This window comes from Protopterus annectens, chromosome 5.part1, assembly GCF_019279795.1.
Source record: "Protopterus annectens isolate FY-2018-M chromosome 5.part1, PAN1.0, whole genome shotgun sequence".
NCBI classification, from domain to species: Eukaryota; Metazoa; Chordata; order Ceratodontiformes; family Protopteridae; genus Protopterus; species Protopterus annectens.
The window spans coordinates 278156741-278179600 of record NC_056736.1 but is presented as its reverse complement, the minus strand read 5'-3'; the positions used below and the strand labels follow the sequence as shown (position 1 = coordinate 278179600).

Below are 22860 nucleotides of genomic sequence, written 5' to 3'. Positions count from 1 at the left end.
ATTTTCTTCTGGTGAAGCCATTCTTTTGTTGATTTGGATGTATGCTTGGGGTCATTGTCGTGTTGAAAGGTGAAATTCCTCTTCATTTTCAGCTTTCTAGCAGACACCTGAAGGTTTTGGGCCAAAAGTGACTGGTATTTGGAACTGTTCATGATTCCCTCCACCAGTTCCAGATGAAGAAAAGCAACCCTAAAGCATGATACTGCCCTCCAGCACACTACATCGTGGGGATGGTTTTCTTTTGGTGATGCAGTGTTTTTGCGTCAATCGTACCTTTTGGAATTGTGGCCAAAAAGTTCACCCTTTGTCTCAGACCATAACACATTTTCCCACATGCTTTTGAGAGACTTGATGTATTGTTTTGCAAATTTTAGCTGAGCCTGGATGTTTTTCTGTGCAAGAAAAGGCTTCCATCTTGCAACCCTACCCAATAGCCCAGGCATATGGAGAATACGGGAGATTGTTGTCACATGTAGTACACAAGCAGTACTTGCCAGAAATTCCTGCAGCTCCTTCATTGTTGCTGTTGGTCTCTTGGCAGCCTCCCTGACCCGTTTTCGTCTCGTCTTTTCATCAATTTTGGAGCGACGTCCATTTCTTTGCATTGTCACCGTTGTCCCATATTTTACCCCACTTTTTGATGTCTGTCTTCACTGCATTCTATGGTATATCCAATGCTGTGGAAATTTTTTTTGAACCCTTCTGACTGATACCTTTCAACAATGAAATCCCTTTGATGTTTTGTACGCTCTCTGCCAACCATGGCTTTTGCTGTAGCATCAGCTGAGTAAATGTCAACAAAATCCTACTAGGACAGCTGAACTTTATTTGAGGTTAATCAGTCTCTTTAATTGATAGGTGTATACCCAAGAAGACTGAATGCTGTAATTAGATAAAAAGGAGCTTGAACAAAGTATTAGTTTAAGGGTGTGTACACTTATGCAACCAGCTTATTGTAAGCTTTTTATTTTTTTATATTTTTCTCCTAACTGATTTGTTTGTTTTTCAATTGAATTTCCCACATTAAAGGTGGGAAAAGTTTTGAAATTATTTATCATGGTCTCATATTTTATAGTGCAAAAACCTGACATTTCAACAGGGGTGTGTACACTTTTTATATCCACTGTACGTCCCAGATGGTGTGGATTACAAAATGTGTGTAATTTTAAACAGGCAATTTTCCCTTTTCCCTTAAGTGCTGTTTTTCATGGTTCAGTCCAAATAAGGTATTTTTTCATTTGACATGGTCACAAATGGTTCCATAAAATTTGTTTTTAACCATGTATATTGAAATACGCTACAGCTTGAGCACATAGTATGAACTTGTAATAAACATTTAAATATTCAGATGACACTCTGCTGTTTTTTTCTGAATATTAGGAATGACAGAGTTAAAATATTCAACAGTGTCTTCATAAGAATTATAAAAGTAAGGGGTAGCTAAAATACAAAATGGAGCTCTTTCTATTCATATTGAAATTAATGCTTGCTAGTGGTAACGCCACTGTATTAGTGGTGTTCATTTGCATAACTTAGGAAGGTAAATGCTGCCTGTAAGGGGGTAGAATATTAAGGTAAAAATTAAAGCTGGATGTGATTTGCATAAATAGCAGCATGGAATTAAATACACAGTGATAGCAGCTTTGGATTAATTTGACTGATAAGGGTTTAGCATATAGGCATGAAATTCGATGAAGTTGACTAATTCAGTGATTTAGTGGACTGAGTAGTGAGATTGGGAGTTTTTGTATTCTAGATTGTACCTAACCAGGCATATCCAACAACTGTAATCTCCACAAACGTTCCTCGCTAAAAAAAAAAAAACATGCAGGGTACAAGTAACATGTCCTATGCAGAGACCGCCTCAAGGTCCGATCCCTGTATTCTTTTTCCTCCAGACTGTTAAGGGGAGTTCTGTCCCTGGCATACAAGGCATAGTCAGACTCCACCCTGGTGGACCTCCTGCATATCTGCATAACAAACCAAAATTACCCCTTCTAAAGACTTAAACCTTGCCTGTGATATATAAATAGGTCTTGCTAGAGAGACTGGTATCTATCCCAGAGACTGGTATCTATCCCAGAGACTACCCCTTCTGTGACTATGCAAGGTTTGCCAGCTATGTCAGAAGTAGGGCAGTGGATGTGTAATGTATGCCAGCACAGCTATCTGGAATTTTGTAAAGAATTGTAAATCATTTGTATATCAAACTGACTTGTACAAATGTTTCTGCTGAAAAATGTATTTGTAAAGTTGCTTGTGTTTTTAAAAAAAAAAAAAAAAAAATCCACTGTCCTACTGGACAGAAGAGACATTTACATTTATATCAGACTGTACTGTTGTAAATAGCATACTGGAAGCGAAGAGGTTAACTTTGAAAACAAGGAAGAAATTAAATTACTTAATTTAGGCTATACAATTGTATCTTAGTTATGACTTCTTCCAGATACGAAGTGTCTGTGCCAGAGAATGGTTGATTAACTCCTCTAGAAAGAGTTAGAAGTGTTCAAGACTTCCAGAAGTTACAACAGATGTTAAAGCCCTGTGTGTGTGTTATTGACACACATGCTAAATCCTGGCAGTTACTAGTAGTGGGGGTAGTATGGGGAACCAGAAGTCAGATGACCCGCTGTATGTGATGTTCTGTAATCCAGACTGAAATGATGTTTTAATACTAGATGAGAGAAGTCTCAGGCACTTTGTTTTTGAAATCTGACATAGAAGGACCCCTCACTCCATTTTGCCTTGCTTTAGTAAGTGACCAGGGAATAGGAATTTAGATCAGTCAGAAAAATATAGTGATATTAGTTAAGTACTGTTTCTCTGTATCTGTGTTATTTTAATATTTCCTGTGATTGAAACTGATACTTATTGTAAACAGATATTTAGCATCTTTGTGTTCTCTTATTAAATATATTTAAACTTTTCATTATGGCTGGTCCTTTAGAGAATATTTTAACCTTTGAGAGTACTTGTATCTATTTGGTGACACTCTGGCCCCTCCTGAAAGCCTTACAGCATTGGTCAAACACTACCATTTGTATTAATATTAATTTCACTCAGTATAATTGGGTACCCTTGTAAGACCCTTGGAGTAGTGGGCTGTGGAGTGTCTGGCAGTAACTACCTTTGTAGCCTCGGCAGACGGGGGCATAGATGGTAAGTATGTGCAAGCCTTTCCCAGGTGTATTTATGTATGTATATATATATATCTGTGTGTATGCAAATCAAATCCTAAAGTGTGTCAGCTGCTTGGAGCAGGGACACGAAGCACTGCTTTCATGCAGAGGGTGCTGGAGGACGTGGCTTGGACACTCAGCTAAGGACTCAACTCTACAGCTGTGCCAGTGAAGAGTCTCACTGGGGCCCTGGGGGGGGGGGTCCAGACCCCAGACAGTGTGTGTTCCCTGTGTGCTCTAAAGGGAAATTGTGCTTGATGCAGACAGCTACATCTGGAAATACTGTGCATCTATTTTTGTTCCAAGTGAACATCCCTCTCCAATGTCAGTGGTGAGGGTTCAGGCTCCTTGATTACTGGCCCAGAGAGGGGATGTCACATAAAGGGACAACATGTATGGATTAATTTGACTGGTAAGGATTTAAAGTGTGTAGGCATAAGAATGAATGGATGAAGTTTACTAATTCAGCAATTTAGTGGACTGAGTAGTGACATTGGGAGTTTTTGTATTCTAGATTGTACCTAACCAGGCATATCCAACAACTGGAATCTCCACAAAAGTTCTTCACAAAAAAAAAAAAAAAAGACAGGGCATAAGTAACATGTCCAGTGCATATTGCCTTAAGGCCCTGTCCCTGTGTTGTCAGAGATTTGGGATGAATGACTATGCTTAAAAAAGCGCTTGTGGTCTTTAGTAAACACCTATGGACCCCTATGTATTAAAGTGAGTCCTTAGGCTGCTGACTAGCATGGAAGGTTTGTTTTCTTTCTTTGGTGAATAACAGTCTAATGAAAATATTTTTATGGTGCTTGTCTTGTTTGTAGACTAGAAAAAGAAGTTAACTGTGTTAAATGAGTTACCTAGGGCTCTTTCTCTTGAGCTGATGAACGCTAGCGGAAAGAGTTAAGCTTAAACTGAAGAGTAAAAGGAACATGGAAGGAGACTTGTAAGGCTGGCCAATGTTGTAAGATGTATAAGTGACAATGTATTATGAATGATTCAAATGTAATCCAGGTAAAGTTATGGGTTGTAGGGAATTTCAAGCAAGGATTTCGACACTTGCTACTTTTCTTTCCCTGCTAATCTCCTCATACAACCTGTACTGCCAATTAATAAAAGTGTTTAACGATAAAAGCATTTTATGGGAACTTGGGAGGGGGTGTACAGCATGTATTGCTTTGGCAATATAACTTGTAAAGTTTGCCTGTTTTGCTGGCCTCGGTGTATATGAGGAGGGTAGGAACTGAAGCATCACAAATGATAAGGTGGTAGGTTAATGATATCAGATTGTTTTGATATGATAAATGTTAATTTGAGGGATCAAGAGGTACATCAGAAAAGTTTTAATTTGGAATGTGATGCAATATTTGTGTAACAGATGGATACAGCATGACTGGTGGAAACCAGGATTGGAATTTTGTAGGTGGAAGTCTGGCTTTGTTTGCCTTATGAGCAGTATTTTCACTGGAATATGAGGGACGCAGTTAAAAATCATATTTTTTCTAAGGGTGGTTATATTTAATTTACACATCAACAGAAGTAAATTGTGTGTTTATGTATGTGTGCACACATGTTCTGCATTTCTTTTCTGTGAGAGCAGTGCAACTTTAGAGTTTAGAAAGAAATTCGGTGTTGCAGACATCCTTGCCACAGCTGTTTGTTCCTAGGTGTACACCTTTCCCAAGCATTAGTTCTTGACCATAACTCAAGGAGTCGGGGGGGTTGTGACTGTGTACTTCGTGTTGTTTGGGCTTTAGCCTTTTGGTTGTCCTCAGACTAATTCCATCTTGGTGGTTTACTGCTTTGGATTCAGCTGAATAGTTCACCTAAGAAAAGTCTCGTAAATGAAATCCAGAAGACATTTTTACCATAATCAGTTGCTGTATGGGAGGTGGGCCCCATATAACCTTCTCGTCATTCCCCAATGCTTCGAGAATCCTGTCCATTCACATACTGCTGTTAAATTTCCAGTCAGCAAATCAAGTATGTAGTGTATTTTACTTGTCAGCATGTAGATGTGTGGTATCCATTTGTGTTTCCTCAATTTGAAAGAAGTGCACACTCTTTGGAAGCGTGGTGGCAGGCTGTAGAGTCTTCCATTGTAGAGAATGATGTGACATGTTGCTGGCACTGAGTGATTGTCTTGAAGGTGAGGGAGTTGAAGAAAACAGTACCACACTGGAATAAGAGTGGATGAACGCATTCAGTGACTCAAAAAGGTAACGTTTCCCTGGGTGCAGGTATACAGAAAGCTGTTTTTTCCATATCACCACAGTATTTTTCCATATCACCACAGTATTTTTCCATATCACCACAATATTTTTTCTCTGTGCTCCCTTCACAACTTTTTTCCGAGGCGCAGCTTCATGCCACGGTTTGTCTGGATGTATCTAAACTGAATAGGTTTGGTGCTATCCATTCTAAACCCTTTCATTAACATTCCAAAATGAGGACCATATTGATGGTTATTGTCATCGGTGACTGTCGAGCTGTGTTGGTGCAGTTTTACTGAAATGTTTTTTTCTCAAATCAATAAGTACTTCACCTTATTTTTGGTCGAGATAGATTATTCTGTGGATGTAATTCTCTGATTTTGTAGAATGCCTGTCATTTTCTCGTATGCTTTGTTCCCATACTCTAATCAAAAAGCCAGATATAACTAGATAATACACGTCTTCCCCCTGCATTTGATAATCAACCAGCTTATTGATTTATTAGTCTCTCAGAGCATAGCAGACCTAGTTTCTAGGGCCATCTATAGGACTATTGTAGGAATTTAGACCTTTGGTTTTGAACAAGAGCACTTTAAATATAAGGTAGTATATAAAATGTTAGTTTTCAGATGCTAAAATCAGAAGTAGAACTTAGCTGGATCTTATGAAGTTGATTTTTATTGGGCTAGACCTACCCACCCCTGTTGCTATAATGGATGGGCTGTTAACAGAAGATTAAAATATCTCTCTTAGTGCTCTGACTGGATGAATGCTTCTATTAATGACGAGTCCAGTTAATAGTGCCCATTATCTGTTATGTCTTTGTCATGTTTTATAATGGGACTGGCGAGGTGGACTGTTGACAGTATTTTCCAGCTTTTTGAAACCACAACACTGGAGACAGTTCTTTTCTTGAAGCAAATTGCTGAAGGTAAGTTTTTTCTTCGGTTTCAAGAAGTTAACTGAAGGGAACTTAGGATGTGTATTGGAAGTGTAACTAAGATTCCAGTCCCCAACACACACACAAACTGGTATGAGCTACTTCATATGGAAGTGAAACTGTAACCACCGATACCATCATAGGGATTTTGCATGTATTCTAATATCCATGGCACACTGTCTGGTGGCAGCACACTCCCACTTTGTCAGACTTTCCCTTTCTTGTTATTCCTGCTAGGCTTTACGTTATTAGTACTTTGTTTAGGATTATGGCAATATTCTTGAAGCTAGAGTGCTGTCATTGAGTGTGCATTGTTAACTTTGGGATATCTTGATTTAACTGCAAATCAGTACAACATTTACTCATCTGGCATACAGCTGAGTTGCTTGCTTTTAACTGAATTTTTTTTCCTCTGCCCCCCCCCCCCCCTCTCCCCTTCTCCATTTAAATCTATAGGTTGCAGTGCAGAGCTTGGAGGATTTGCTGGTCTGTTTGATTTGAAGGCAGCTGGTTATAGCGATCCAATTTTGGTCTCTGGAACTGATGGGGTTGGCACTAAAGTAAAGGTATGTGAAAGCATTGCAGCATGTGTTTTTTTAACTTTATTTTATTGTATTTAATGTTTTGATCTACAAAAGTGTTTGAATTTTCCGTACACTGTGTAAAAAAGGATACAGAAGGCAGCATACATTTTATATATTTCTTGTTAGAAATTAAGTACTTTATTAGGCACTTGTCTTAGAATTGGAAAGCAGAAAATATGAGAAATGGGATGTGCAAGGATAATTTCTGTCCACTCATCAAAAGACATAATATTGTACCAACTTGAGATACAAGAGATTCTTGAAGGAGAGGAGTGATTTATTTGGTAACCAGCTAGCTGTGTTCATCCAGGGATCATTTTCAGCAATGACACAGACAACTGGGTACGTACCAAACTTAGTAAAATAAGTGTTTAGAAGTAAATTTAGTACCCCAAAATAGTAATTGGTAAGAGAACCCATGAGCAGTGTTACCTAATTCTTTGAGAGCAACTTGTAAGCGGTAATATAGAAGCCCCACTTTAATTGGAGATCGAAATTAGCTTTATGTATTTATAAATAGTTAATATTGATGGATTGAGCAAGTGTGTTATACAAGTAGTTGACCTGCTGAGGTGTCATGATCATAACTGCATTATAATATGTAAAATACAGATTCTTCAAAACTTATGTATGTAAAAGTGATGCTGCCAACTTCCCATACGCGACAGATTAGTATATTAACTCCAGAGTAAAGAAGGGATATATATCTTTAATATACATAACTCATTCTGGTCCATTCACTATGATCACACTTAATACAGACCTATACAGATGTCCTTCATGGATGCATCTGCAGTCATAACAACTGGGTTGTCCTGTCGTCAGGCAGCCCTTCAGTCGGCCGGATTCCAAAGTCCGGGTCCGGCTTCGGCTGATGTCGCACTCCACCCGACGTCATCTCTGTTGGTCTTCGGGTATAAAGGCATCAGCCGACGCCATTTTCTTCAGTCTTTCTTGCGCGTGGCGAAGCAGAAGCTGTTCGCAAGTGCCGGTCGGTCGGATCCAGGGATTACTTCTCCCGAATACTACTTCGAAGACTTCTAAAGCTAAGTACCCCGTTGGGGACTCTTTCTTGCCTCAGCCGATGTCAGAAAAAGTTAACAATTGTTTAACCTGTGGGAAACAAATACCTCATAAAGATTTCCACTCTTACTGTCTGCCTTGTTTAGGCCCAGCCCACGACGTAGCAGCCTGTTCGGCCTGTGCTTCTTTCAACCGACGAACGCTTAGGCGTCTGTCTGAGTTTGCAGAACAGTTTTTCGGTTCTGATTTTGCGTACATTATGCCGTCGGATCCTCCGACTACCCAATCTACCAAAAAACGCAAAGATAAAGACCAACACTCGCGGTCCGCGGTTTCGGCTGAAACCATGGTTAAGCAAACCGCGAGTGTCTCGGTTTCGGCCGAAACCGAGAAAACTGATCTAAGTACAGCTGAACCTATTCCTACAACTGAGGCCCCTGCTACAACTCTTGAATCGACCTCAGAAATTTTACCCACTACGGTGGTTGACTTATCAGACACCATCCCTTTGGATGTCTCTACCCCAGCACGTGGTGCTGCTAGGCCTCCAGCAGCCATGTCCATTAAGGCCTTCGCCAGGGCTAAAGCAGCCAAGACTACTAAAACAATGCCTGTTAAACCCCCCACATCCAGGCCCTCTTCTAGTTCTCAAATGCTTACATTGGCAGAAGATTTAATTTCTTTAATTAGAGGATCTCAATCTCACCCAGACAGGGCCTCTCAGCCCCCAGAGAAGAGACCTAGGGCAGAGCCCCCTGAGCCAGTGTCCTCTGACGAATCTGCTGATGAATCAGACATAACTGACCAGCCTGAGGCTCCCTTCTCCAATTTTGAAGATTCTGATGCTGAAGAATCCATTCCAGCTGCTTCCCCTCCAGAAGAATTCTCCTTTGGGGAAACCTTGCATGCCATGCGAGAACAGTTCCAATGGCAGCAACAGGATTTTTCAGACTCCAGAAAAGACTTAGGACCTTTCTGCACCTCCCACAGCACAGGCCCTTAGCTATACCTCCTGTTCTCTCTGTGGTGGATGATGCTTTCAATGATGTTTGCTCCGCTCCAGATTCTTTACCCCCAGCCCCTGCCAAACCTGACAGATTTTACAGGGTGCCAGATACTCATCACCACCTTTACAAGGCCCCACTTGCAGACCCAGAAACTATATCCCAGGGTCCCAAGGCAGTAGCCGACCATAGCAAAAACCCCTCCTCCTTCGGAAAGGGAGGCAGGGTCATTAGACAGATGGGGTAAAAGGTCTACACTTCAGCTACTCTCTCAGCTAGAGCTTTAAACTGTCAGTTTCACATGATACAATACCAAGAGTTTATGCTTGATCAGTTAACTAAAAAACTAACCACTGATGAATCTCTTGATAAGAAATATGTATTAGAGATGGTAAATAACATACAACAGGTTAGCAACCATTCCTTAAAATGTGGCTATGATGCACTGGAGGCTTCATTTAGATCAGCCATGACAGGCACAGTGATAAGAAGGCATGCATGGCTAAAGGAACAAGTTTTACGGATCATGTTAAAGCTAAGCTGCTAGATGCTCCTATGGACAAGACAAGTTTGTTTGGTACACCTGCCCAGCAGGTTATGAAGAAAATGGAAGAAAAAGCAAAATCTGTTCAAACTGTTAAAGATTTCTTGCAGGTTCAACCCCAAGGTTTAGCAGGAACTGGCCTGCCAAAATTGGTCCTTTCCTGACTCCACAAAATTTCAAAGGGGCAGGAATAGACGTTCCAGAGGCAGAAACCAATCCAGAGGAGGTGCCTACAGAGGACGTCAGTGGCAAGGTAACAACAGAGCCACAGACACAGCCACTGCCACTACATCAGCACAACCACAGTGACTTAACACTAAATCCGCCTACCAGGGAACAAATAGCAGCTCCTCTAGGCGGAAAGTTAACCTTATTTTCAAACAACTGGCACTACATAACAAAAGACAAGTGGATTCTACAAACCATAGATCAAGGTTATCGGTTTCACTTCCACACTTTACCAGTCAAAAGAGGAATGCCAAATCTACCTCCAAATCAAAAAACAGAGGCTCTACGCCAGATAATGGAGTTAGCAAACATGAGAGCTGTGGAAAGAGTGCCAACAGCAGAGCAAGGTAAGGGGTTCTATTCCAGACTATTCCTAGTTCCAAGAAAGGAAAAAAGTTGGAGACCAATTCTCGACCTGTCCACCTTAAATACATACATCATTGTCCCAAAATTCAAAATGCTGACCCTACAGCAACTTCTTCCCATGCTGGGCAAGGAGTCTTGGCTGGTAACTCTAGATCTCAAGGAGGCATACCTGCACGTCCCCATTCGACCAATCTGCAGAAGATACCTCAGATTTCTTGCAGGATCAGAGCACCATCAATTCTCAGCATTGCCCTTTGGCTTATCTACTGCGCCCAGAGTATTCACGAAATGCCTGGCATCAGTAATCGCCCATTGCAGACTACAGGGAATTCAAATTTACCCATACCTGGACGACTGCCTGCTACAAGGGGACAACAAAAGCAAGCTGACAACAGATTTACAAAGGGTCATTTACTTGCTACAAGCACTGGGATACACAGTCAATTTACAAAAGTCAAGGCTGATACCATCCCAAACAAGGACATTCTTGGGCGCTGGATTGGACACAGTAAAACCAATGGCATTCCTGACTACAGCAAAACAAAAGAACTTCCTCTTTACTTCTTGGCACTAACAAAACTGAACAAGTTAACAGCAAGAAAAGTACTGCAGGCCTTGGGCTTCATGGCATCATGCATAATCTTGGTTCCATTTGCCAGACTACATATGAGAAAACTACAGTGGTACCTAAAGAATTTATGGTCCCAACACAGACACAGTCTAGAAACAGAAATCCCACTAATTCCATGCTTAAAACAGGAGTTCCTATGGTGGGCTCAGGCATGCCAGTCAAACCCAGGCCTACCCTTTTGCAGATGTCAAGCAAGCCAGACCATCACAACAGACGCTTCAGACCTAGGATGGGGGCCCACATGCTGGACAAATGCGTGCAAGGATTGTGGACACAGGATCAACTTCACCTGCACATCAACCTAAAAGAAATGCTGGCAGTAAAACTGGCAATCCAAAAGTTCAAACCATTTCTCAAAGAGGGCCAGTTGATGATAAGGACAGACAACACCACAGTCATGTGGTACATCAACAAACAGGGAGGCACTCATTCATACCCCTATGCAGAATGACCTTGGAGCTGTGGACCCTGGCACTCAGCTACAACATCCAGTTACAGGCAATATTTGTACCGGGAAAGACAATACTCTAGCAGTCATATTAAGCAGAACCACTTCGGATGCCCACGAATGGAAGCTGCACCCGGACATCTTCAACACCATCTCAAAGAAATGGGGAATGCCACAGATAGACCTATTCGCATCACCTCTCAATCACCAGCTCAAAAAATTCTGCACAAGGACCTTCCACCCACTAGCATGGAAGGTGGATTCGCTCTCCTTCAACTGGAAAGGCCTAACAGCATATGCATTCCCACCTCTTCCTTTGATACACAAGGTACTACTAAAAATCAAGGAAGAACGTCCAAGGATAATCCTGATAGCTCCGAACTGGCCAAGACGACACTGGTACCCACTACTGAGGAGCATGTCTCGGAACAATATGTGGACAATACCCCTGATGCCTTTGATGTTAACTCAGAACAACTACAGCATCATACATCCAAACCTAAAAACGTTGCAACTGACTGCATGGAACATCACATAGCAGCAGATAATCCAGAACTTTCCCAAAGAGTAAAAGACATTATTCTTGAAGCACGCAGACCTTCAACAAGAAGGAACTATGCTGGAAAATGGAAAAGGTTTGTCATTTGGAGTACGGAAAGAGGAAAAGATGTGTCAAACATAGATATGCCTAACATTCTGGAGTATCTGGCCGAACTTCTTCATTCAGGCCTGTCCTACTCCTCCATCAAGATACATGCATCAGCTATTTCAGCAGAATACAGCTTTGATCCACCTGTTTTTTCGCACCCTTTGCTCAGGCAGTTCCTCAGAGGAATCAAGAATGTAAAACCTCCAAGGAAACCGCCATTACCAGCTTGGGATTTAAATTTTGTACTAGAAAAATTGACACTATCACCCTTTGAACCAGCAGCAACAGCAGACCTACAACACCTGTCATGGAAAACTGCTTTCCTACTGGCAATTACTTAAGCAAGGAGGGTTTCAGAACTACAGGCCTTAATGGCAGTGCAACCCTTCCTAATCTTCCACCAAGATAGAGTGTCCATGAGGACTAATCCTACATTTATGCCCAAGGTGGTATCCAGAGTGTCTTTAAACCAGGCAATCCACCTACCTACCTTCTTTCCCAACCCACAAAACAGAGGGGAAAGAATACTGCATACCTTGGATGTACATAGACAGCTGCGCTACTACTTGGACAGAACAAAAAATAGCAGAAAGACTGACCAACTTTTTGTAGCCTATGCAACAGGAAGGGAAGGAAATGCTATTTCCAAACAGACAATCTCCAAATGGATAGGAAATTGCATACGATTCTGTTACTCCTTCCATGGAAAACCAATTCCACAGAACATAAGACCTCATTCTACAAGGGCAACAGCCACTACCACAGCCTTCTTACGAGCAGTGGCAACCAAAGACATTATTGAGGCGGCTACTTGGACCTCTGTGCATACATTTGCCAAGCATTATAATTTGCCTCTATATTCCAGATCCCGAGCAGGGTTTGCCACTGCTGTACTGCAAGGGATCCTAAACACACCATAATCTACTTTTATCCTCCTCCCCTAGTTGGCTATGGTATTCTACCCAGTTGTTATGACTGCAGATGCATCCATGAAGGACATAGTACAGTTTTGTACCTACCATAAATGTAGATGTCCGAACTGGATAGCATCTGCAGTCAGGATTACCCTCCCTCCTTCCCCTCTGTGGTACTCCTAGGGTGTTTACCCTCCTAATAGCTAGCTGTTGGGGGGAGTCTTTTATGGTGTATTTGTTTGTATATATGTACATACATGCTTATTGTTGTGTTTACCTCTATCTATTTGGAAACATTGGCATCCATCCAAATTTTAGCCTGCAAGAGGGCTTCTGGCATCTGGGGCAAGAAACACTGAAGAAAATGGCGTCGGCTGATGCCTTTATACCCGAAGACCAACAGAGATGACGTCGGGTGGAGTGCGACATCAGCCGAAGCCGGACCCGGACTTTGGAATCCGGCCGACTGAAGGGCTGCCTGACGACAGGACAACCCAGTTGTTATGACTGCAGATGCTATCCAGTTCGGACATCTACATTTATGGTAGGTACAAAACTGTACTTTTTAACTTCTTTCCTTAAAATAATTGACAGTTCCAATGAACAGAATTGTATTATGAATTCTATATGAAAATATCACTCACTTTGGTGGAGTTCAGAAGGCCCCACATTTAACACCAGTTTTCAATGTACATAATACAGATGCGTGATATCAGAAGGAATACAAAATATAGATAAGCGCACATACATGAGGAAAAAACTTTACAATAGCTTACATAAGCAAACATTTAGAAATGGAATGTGTTCATAGTTTGCATATGTATATGCAATGCTGGACATTCATTAGAAATGGACACAGGTTAATGGCTCCCATATATTCATCAAAGTTTAAAAGATATTTTAAACCCCAAGCAGACTCAAGAATTTGTCCTCTGGTAGATTGCAAATGTTAGAGGTGTGATGGGGAAGAAAACGGAAATTGAGAACACATTTTTTGTGAGTATAATGAGATGGCAGACTGTCAGAAATACTGGGTGATCAAATTGCTTTAACTTAGGAAACTACTTTTTGAGCCGTGATACAGAATCTGAATTGCTGGGGCATGGTAATGCTTTGCCTGGTTTAATTCTGCTAGCTGCCAGAAAAAAGCAGTAGTTAGAAAATGGAGATCAAAGTTTAAACCAACTGTACTAGTAGTGAATATAGTAACAGAGATAAAAATGTAAATGGGTCATTTAGAAAAGGTAGGAGCATGTTAAATAGAAAAAAATGGGAATTGTGTGAACTACATGCAGAATAATGTTTTGGAGGAGGAATGAGGCTTAAGTAAAGGCAGGAATTGAATGAGCTATGTAATGTTCAATTGACAATGACTGTATAGATTATATGTGGTCTGTAATGTTTGCGACTGAAAATGTCAATATGCTTTATTTCTGTAAATGTATGACTGTCCATGTCATAAATGATAGTTCAATAAAGAAGTTTCTTTATATAAAAAAAAAAAAAAAAAAAAGCAAAAAATTGACATCGGTTGATGATGCAACAAAGATTGATATAACATTGCAAAAGATACTGGAAATATTACCCGTGATTTCTAGCAATTAAAATAATGAAAATAAGCAGCTTAGTTATGGAATATTGGAAAGGGGGGCGCGGTCAATAATGAATCTATATGTTAGTAGTAGAACTACTGTGAAAATATTGTTACATTTACAATTGAAAAGTAAATAGGAAAGTGAGAATGGTTGGGGCAACATGGACAGTTATACAAAGAGTATTACTTTTTCATGGGGGATAGAGGGACAGCAAGCAAGATGGTGGTTGATTAAAGAGAAAAAGAGATGGAGTCTTGTCTATGATATAATTTTATGTAAACAGTTACTCCTTGTGATTGCGTAATATGTATGTATGTGTATATATATATATATATATATATATATATATATATATGTGTGTTTGTGTATAATATGTATATGTATATATATATATATATATATATATGCACATATACATATATGTATGTGTGTGTGTATGTGTGTATATATATATATATATATATATATATATATATATATATATATATATATATATATATATATATATATATGTGTGTGTATAATATATGTATGTATAATATATGTACATATGTATGTATGGTTCCCCTGTGTTTGACAAACACTGGGGTGTGGTATCGATGGTACAGATGGCAGAATGGTGGATATTTTGATAGTATGGAATGTCGATACAGGTAGGTGGGGTTGGGAGGGACAAGTGTGTGTGTGTGTGTATTTGTGAGTTAGAGTTAGGGTTGGGATGAGTGAAGGTTGGGTGTTGGTGTATTTTAAGGCAAGGGTTAGGTTAAGGGGATAGATGTAGTGTTTGCGTGTATGTTTGGGAATGTGTGTGTCTTGTGTAGTGGCAGTGTTACAGGACAGTGTAATTAAGTTGTAGGGTTAAGATTGGGAGAAGGGGCAACGTTTGGGTTAGTATCCATTACTAAGATGGTGCATGGGGGGGTGGAGCTTCATTTCTTCAGTGGCCTTCTATATCTAGAATTTAACATGATCATTTACACTGGACAGTGATCTGCCTTTTGAATAATTTTTTTGAAGAATAGCTTTAGCTGGAAGCATGACTTCAGGAATCTTTCAGTATCTCTTGAATTATCCGAGTTCTCAGTCTCTCTTTACAATAGATCTTCCAGAAACATCAATGCATATGCTATACAAGTGTCAGCTATTTCTCCTTTACAAATTTTATCTTACTGATGAACTGAATAGAATCTTTGTTCAGCTTCAGACTCCCATGAGTTTTCATTATTACTTCAGCCTGTAAATGCAGTATTCTTCTGCAGTTTATCTCATAGTGGTATTTGTATCTGTTTTCTGTGCATCTTTGCATCTTTCCATCCATCCACAACCCCTTTTTGCACATGGGGTCAGAGTGTCACTTCAACAGTGACAGTCATCTCAAGCCAAGCTTTACACTGCTGGGTGGCTAGCCCTGCCCCTGTAGTTCATCCGTAGTGTGTCCAGTCCACCTACTGCATGTGTTAGGAATGGGGAAGGAAAGTGGAGTACCTGGAGGAAATGCATGCGACCATGGGGAGGACAAACAGACTACACAGAAGGCACCCCAGCCGATAATTGAACCAGAGAACCTGTTGCTGTGAGTCAACAGTGCTAACTGCTGCCTCTGTGCATCATTACCTTTACTCTGAAATGCAAAATTGAGATGACAGTCATAGTTTTTGTTTCAGAACTTTTTGATGAGACTTTGAATACTTCTGTGTGTCCATTTGAATTGGAAAGTGAGGGACTGGATGTTTGTATTCCTACTCTTGCAAGTATGTTTTGAATTCCTGACTTTTGTATTGACCCTCCTGACATATATGATACCCATCAGGTGTCCTCTGTTTTGAGGATATAACCTGTAATGCACTAATGACACTTCTGTATTTCAGTTTATTTCAAGGAACTTGGAATAACACACTACTTTGAATTGGAACAAAGCCTTTGCCCACTCACTTCTGGCTGATTTGATATCAAGTATACTAACTCATCTTCCTTAGAACTTTTTTATGGTGTGCATTACAAATTATACAACTTTATACTACTAGTTCTGTCGGAGGATGACACTTCTTGCCAGTATGTTTATACGTCTTGCTCTTTACTGTTACCAGGTGTGATTTATGCATTTTGTGTGGTGATTTTCTCAGCTGTTTGGCACTATTAACAATTAAGACCACACAATGCATTTTTTGAAAAAAGACTGAATTTCTCTTAGTGAGCAGTTTGCTGAGACTATCCTTTTATAGCTTCAGGCAGATGCATTTCCAAGTCAGTGTCATTGCATTTATTTTTTTCCTCCATCATTAGTAAATGCAGTATTGCCCAAAGAAAGTCTTTATTCCTCTAACAGTACATCAGGAGGTGACTTTTACAAACTGTTACTAAATATGTTGTACATGGGTCTTAGGCCTGTTTCCAGCTGAATTTCTGTAGTTTTCACACATTTATGGACTTCATTGCATCTCTACACTATTGCTAGCAGTTCATTTTTCCCTTTGAGCATATCTGCTGTGCATCTGTGAATATACTTGAGTCATACACTTGCTGATCTCTCCTGTAATATCATAGCTCCTTATGTCTTTGTGGCACCTACTTAGAATGCATCATGCTATTCGAATGTTGGAATATCTGTATCTAATTTATGCAGAATTTCATATTTGTTTTCCTGTTCATAGTTCCATTCCCAGGCTAAATTTCACAGTAACAGCTTAGCTTAGTTAGATGCATAGTTATCCGAGACATGCCAAGCACAAATTAAAGGTACTTTGTATTTCTGGTATTCCTGCTCTTCTGCTTGGGCATATGCATAGTGGAGTTCACTTTTTTGCATCAGATTTCAGTTAGTCTGATGGAGCATAACTTGAACACCTTTGGTATTTATAGACAAAATGACAAGTCTGAGGAATTCATACTTTACTAATATATTAAGTATGAACAGTGTGATGTTTGTCACTTAGCTTTATCTGATGAAAACTGGTGTTCATCCAGTACTGCAGCGAACTTTGCACTTATCATTCTTGTTGACCACTTCTGTGGTCAGGCTGCCCTTTATCCAGTTTTTAATATCTTGTAGATCACATGCTTGTGTAGATCATTGACTGTACTATTCATCCTTTGTTTGCTTTAATTACTTCTCAATAACACCTAATCTTTCTGTTTATTTAAATCACTGTGCTCTGGTTTACTTGTGACAGCTGCTTGTACTTGTAGGAACATTTCTCACCAGTAGAGTACTGGGTTTAGTCTTACAGGGTATAGAAGTGCACAGTATGTAATACGTCTCTGTGGATGTCTTGACCGTATTAAAACACGTGCTTTTCCTGGTTTTGCACAATGAATCTTTTAATTATACTTTTTCACACACCACACAACTGATAGTATTAAGATAATTTACTACTTTAACTGCTATTTGAAAATTATTTCAGATAGTTATATTTGCATCAACAGTTTTTGACAAATTACTGCCTACACAGTTGCTATCATAGGTTAACAAGTGGGCGCACCGTTTTCTTTTCAGTGTTTTGTAACCCAGGTAAATTGTGTCTTCTGATAAAATGTTACCCTCTGCACCTGACTAGTTTAAATTCTACATTTTCTATTATTTGCAAGTGCTTCTTTTCAGTAGTTTTACTTTCGTGTCATTACCTGCGATGCATTTCAGACTTTATCCACATCTTTTCACTTCAGCAGTATGCACAGGTGGCTGCTCATTCAGCTCGTTTGCGATCATGCACACCCCTTTGAGTATATTTGCTTTTACACATCTGATAAATAATTTATGGCACATAATACTGCAGGCTTGATTGAATACTAAACAATGATGCCTGTCATACTTATAGTAACAATGCATGATGTATGACTTGAAACTCTCAAATGGCTCTAGCATATCCATTAATTTTGCAGCACACCCTCTATTTCTCATGTTTGCTTTAGTTGATTCAGATTTTATTTTGCACACATCTTTTAGTAAATTCTTAACTGTGTACTAGTAATTTGCTTTTCTAAACACATATCTAAAGCTTTTATAAAGTCCAGTATGTTTCTCTTAATAAAATGAATCAGAGGGAGAAACACAGCAGAAATGATGTAAAAAACGTTAATACGGTTAGCGCTTTCACATCAGAGATGCTTCTTCAGACCATGAATGAAACATAAGCTAAAACCACTTTATATACTTCTAAAGCTCTACCAAGTTGCTGTTAATTGATTAAATCTATTCAGAACTCGAGTTAGAGACAGAATATTAATGGGTATCTAGCCAAAAACATACTACAGCTTGCTAACCCCAACAATACAACACAATACAAGACTAGCATTCCATCCGTGAAATAAAAATCAATAAGATAAGTATATACACAAACAGGTAGAGTTTTTAATAAAACATGAGCAATATATGCAGAATTTATAAACGTCTTGTTTTTTAGATAGGGTTTAATAGATGGTTTATCATTGAGCCCTGGTTCTTTTTCTGCCTGTAACTCAATAATCCATTTTAAATCTCTCAGCTCTAGTTTATTTTTCGCATCACCCAGCCTTGAATCTTAAAAGATACATTCAATAACTTTGTATTGGAAATGATGCATTCCCCCTGCACACATAAAATGGACTCGTCTCGAATGGGCCGGTCGAGCAGCAGGGGGCGGAAGGTGAAGGCTGCCTTCCCAGGAAGGGGTGGTAGGAAGAGTTTTGAAAAGGATGTGGAACATGGCGACATGAGAACACTGACAGAACCAAACATCAGGAATCCATACTTGAACGTGGTTTGACTTTCATTCCAACTTCAGGCACTGACCATAACTCCCAACTGTCCCGAATTACTTGTGTTTTACCGAGTTTTGGGGTCCAAATAATGGGGTGCCACGATTCCAGAGTGGCACCCCTTAATTTCCGATTTTTTTCTTTGTGTTTTTATTTTTTGCACTTTTTTTTATTTTTCCTGCTTTTTGAACTGACGTCATCGCATGCATGATGTCAACTCCGTTAGGGCTACCAGCCTGTTAGAATTGAGCTTGCACACATATTTCCGGCTCTAGTTTGAATGTTTTGCGAGCGGGAACGGCAAGGAGTTATTTAGAAGGCTCGCAGAAAGGATATGCATTATCAATTGGATTTTATTAGAAGGCTCGCTGGTTTATTTAGAAGGTAAGAAATCTAGCTGTGCAGTGCTCTGGCTAAAATGGAGACTATGCCGCATTTTTCTTTAAAGAAAATCTGTTAAAAGTCAGAGGATTGTACAAAGGTCAGACAAAACCTTGCCAAGTTAGTCATCTAGAGCTGTTCAGTTATGCAGGACAGATCATACAAATCTGCTGTAGCTTGGACTTTGCATCTGGTTTAATACCACTAGTACATGTATGGTGTCCCACATATTGAAACTGTCTTAATCAAACAGCATTTCTTTTCGGTAAGCAAGCTTAAGACCTACGGCAGTGGGTTGTATTTTAGTACAGTTGGAGCGACTGTGTGAGATATTTGTTATAGACTGTACTCTAACCCGGAGTGCGACATTGGTAGTGGCGTGACATAATTGATGAGGGACGTCTGAGTGGCTGGTGATAACTTAATCATTAGGGTCCTCGCAATCCTCCCAGAATGAAATGAGTGGTACTGGTCAGGAGAGGACTGGACTCTCCCAACTTAAGTTTTGTCTTTACGGGACAGATTTGGAAAGTGAGAAAACGTGTTGTTTACCAGGCGAGATGCACTCATGCACTTTCACGAGGGTGTATGAAGTGCTGCAGATAGTACATGGTTAGGATTGCAATTTGCACTTGCTGGGAAGTTGTTGACTTGCATTGATTTTGAGATGTTGGCGAAACATGAGTAAGGTGTATATTTTCAGGAAAGTGTAGATATGCATTCTCACTGTAGAAGCAACGTATGTTGCAGGGCTTTGTTTAAAAAGCACACTGCCTTTAGGTGACAACCGCCAAGTCTGTGCTTTGCTTATATCGCACTTTTTTTCCTCAGAGTTCAGGTAGGTGCCAGGTAATATTGATGTTTAATGTGAACATTATGAAAGTTTATAACAAAGTAGCATTGTGTATTTTTGCATTTCTTCCATGTGTGTCATATGTCAAGGTGTAGCTTGCAAAGCTCTTAAGTTTGTCTTGAGAAGCCACTGATTGTATTCTGTTGTTAGGGGGTGCATTCTGTTCTATTAAGCCTTGCAAAATGGTCCAGCTTTCAGTTTTTTTTTTAAAACCCCTTTGCATGTGATGTGATGACCTTTAAAAACATTTGAATTCTAGTTTTTGTGCATTAAAGATGCTGATCTTGCATGTAAAAATGAAACGTGGGTCATTTTCTGTTGACATAATATCTTTCACCACAAGATGACCTAAGGAAACAGATATTTGCCAATAACAGAGTGGTAGTTTTGCATGAGGGTCTCTGCAGGACTCCCGCCACTGCAATTTCAGACTCAAGTAGTTTTCCTTCACAAGTATTGCAGCCTGCATCCAACTGTCACTTTTTTATCCGTCATACCCCACCATCTTCTCTTGCAGGTTTCCTCACCTTTTACAAGCTTGCATGCACCCTTTTCTTTCATTATATTTTCTACATCATTGGCAGCTAATCTAGTGACAGAACATTTTCCACTTTGCTTCCATTTTTATGGCATTCTGTGTCCGCCTAAGTAAGATGCATTGACTCTGCCACTGAAATTCAAAAAGAAGCAAAATGCCTCATGTATGCAGTGTATACCATTGTGAATACTGAAAACCATCTCTGATCTAAATGTAAGGGGCCAATGATTTGAAAACAGCCCAAAGGTAATCTTTATCCACCACTGGCCAAATGCATTTTCTTTGAATGTGGTGTGGGTTTCAGTGTTTCAATGAATGTGAGTTTCAAGGGCAGAGAAGTTTTAATGCCAAGTTTATTTTGTTGCGAAACAGTGTTGCTTTGTTTAGCAGATGTCTAGTGGCGTTTGTGCATTGGGCTGTAAAATGTAAAAATAAAATCCAAATCATTGTATTACTAAAGCAGTATGCACACATTAGTGTTTATGGTAAATGGGGTGAAATAGCCAGGTAATGGGACATTGGAATGGCTGCAGGGGGACTCTGGTGCCATATTTTGGTTGTCTGTTCTTTAGTTTGCATTTGAAAGTTGGTATACCACAATTCCACTGGAGTGGATGGGGTTACATAAATTATGTATGCAAATTGTATGTTAACCAGCGTACAGATTTGTACCTATTTTTCATGGGCCTTGTCCAGATTTTTGATGTTTCCAGGTTGAGAGGTATGACACTGACTTTGTGAGTACTGTATTGTATACAAGACATTTTGCATGCAGTGTTATGCTGAAATCTTTATTTGGCAGTAACAATTCTGAACTTTTTAATGACTTTAAAAAACCCAGCTTGTTTGTTCCTGATACTAATCCAGTTTTAGAAGTATTTGTAATGTTTGTGAAATGCAACTGAAATAAATGCTTAGTTTTAAAAGTCAGAATAATAGATTTTTTAACTTAAGCAAGGAAGAGCAAACAGCTCACCTTGAATTAAGAAATGATGCATTTATTGTTCGTCCTGTGGGCAAAGGTGGGGGAATTGCTGTCTTTAATGCTGAAGATTATGTTGCTTCTATGCAAGAAATGATGAAAAAGTATATAAGCAAGTCAGTTTAATTGACATAGAATTATGCTGCAGCCAAGTATTTAAATCATTATATGACTGTTTTGCAAGTAGTCTGATTTCTAAGTCTTTGTTGGATTTTTTGACTGTTACAAATCTTGTTGTTCCACTCATTCATGGTCTTCCAAAACTACACAGATGGATACAACCCACCATTCAGACCCCATAGTGTCTGGGCAAGGATGGGTTACACATTCAATATCTAAATATGTTGAAAATAATTTAAGACCCATAGTTAGTACTTCATCCTGTGCACTGAAGGACACAAAACAACTTTTGTCTGATATTTGTAGGACATTCTGTAGTTCAATTGAACAGCCAGACCACTGTTTACTGGTTTCTATGGATATTAATTCACTTTTTACTGTAATACCCCACACATATGAGTTGGAGGCAGTTAAGACTTATTTAAGCCTGCACAGCTCCTATGACATGAGAATAATTGATTTTCTATGTATTTAATAGAAATAATTCTGGAAAACAACATTTTTCTCTTTGAACAGAAGTAATATCTACAATTGTTTGGCATAGCTATGGGCACATCATGTGCCAATAGCTACGCCAACATGGTCCTTGCCTTCTGGGAGGAACAGTTTGTTTTGAAGCGAGACATTTGCTGATAAAATCCTGTTCTATAGGAGATTTGTTGATGGACCTCCTCTTGGTGTGGGGGGACACAAAGTGAGTTAGGAGAACTTTTTATGTTTCTAGACACCACCACTGATTTTTTTTTGAGGTTCACTCATTCTGTCTCTTCTACTGAAATATCTTTCTTGGATGTAACTATATTCAAGGATACTAACAGGAAATTATCTTCCAGGTTATTCAGAAAAGAATGTGGAAAAATGTCCCGAGTAGAGACAGTATGCATCCTACCTATATTTATAGGAATGTCTTAAAAGGGCAGGCTATCCATATATC

At 39.5% G+C, this 22860-nt stretch overlaps 1 protein-coding gene across 1 annotated transcript in view; it reads left to right on the top strand.

Moving 5' to 3' along the window:
• The window catches only part of GART (phosphoribosylglycinamide formyltransferase, phosphoribosylglycinamide synthetase, phosphoribosylaminoimidazole synthetase), a 1783038-nt gene that overhangs the window by 1194044 nt on the left and 566134 nt on the right, over positions 1-22860 (top strand). The window contains exon 13 of the mRNA XM_044072949.1: positions 6789-6898. Coding sequence (XP_043928884.1) covers positions 6789-6898 — 110 coding nt within the window. The remainder of the gene's footprint in view (positions 1-6788; positions 6899-22860) is intronic.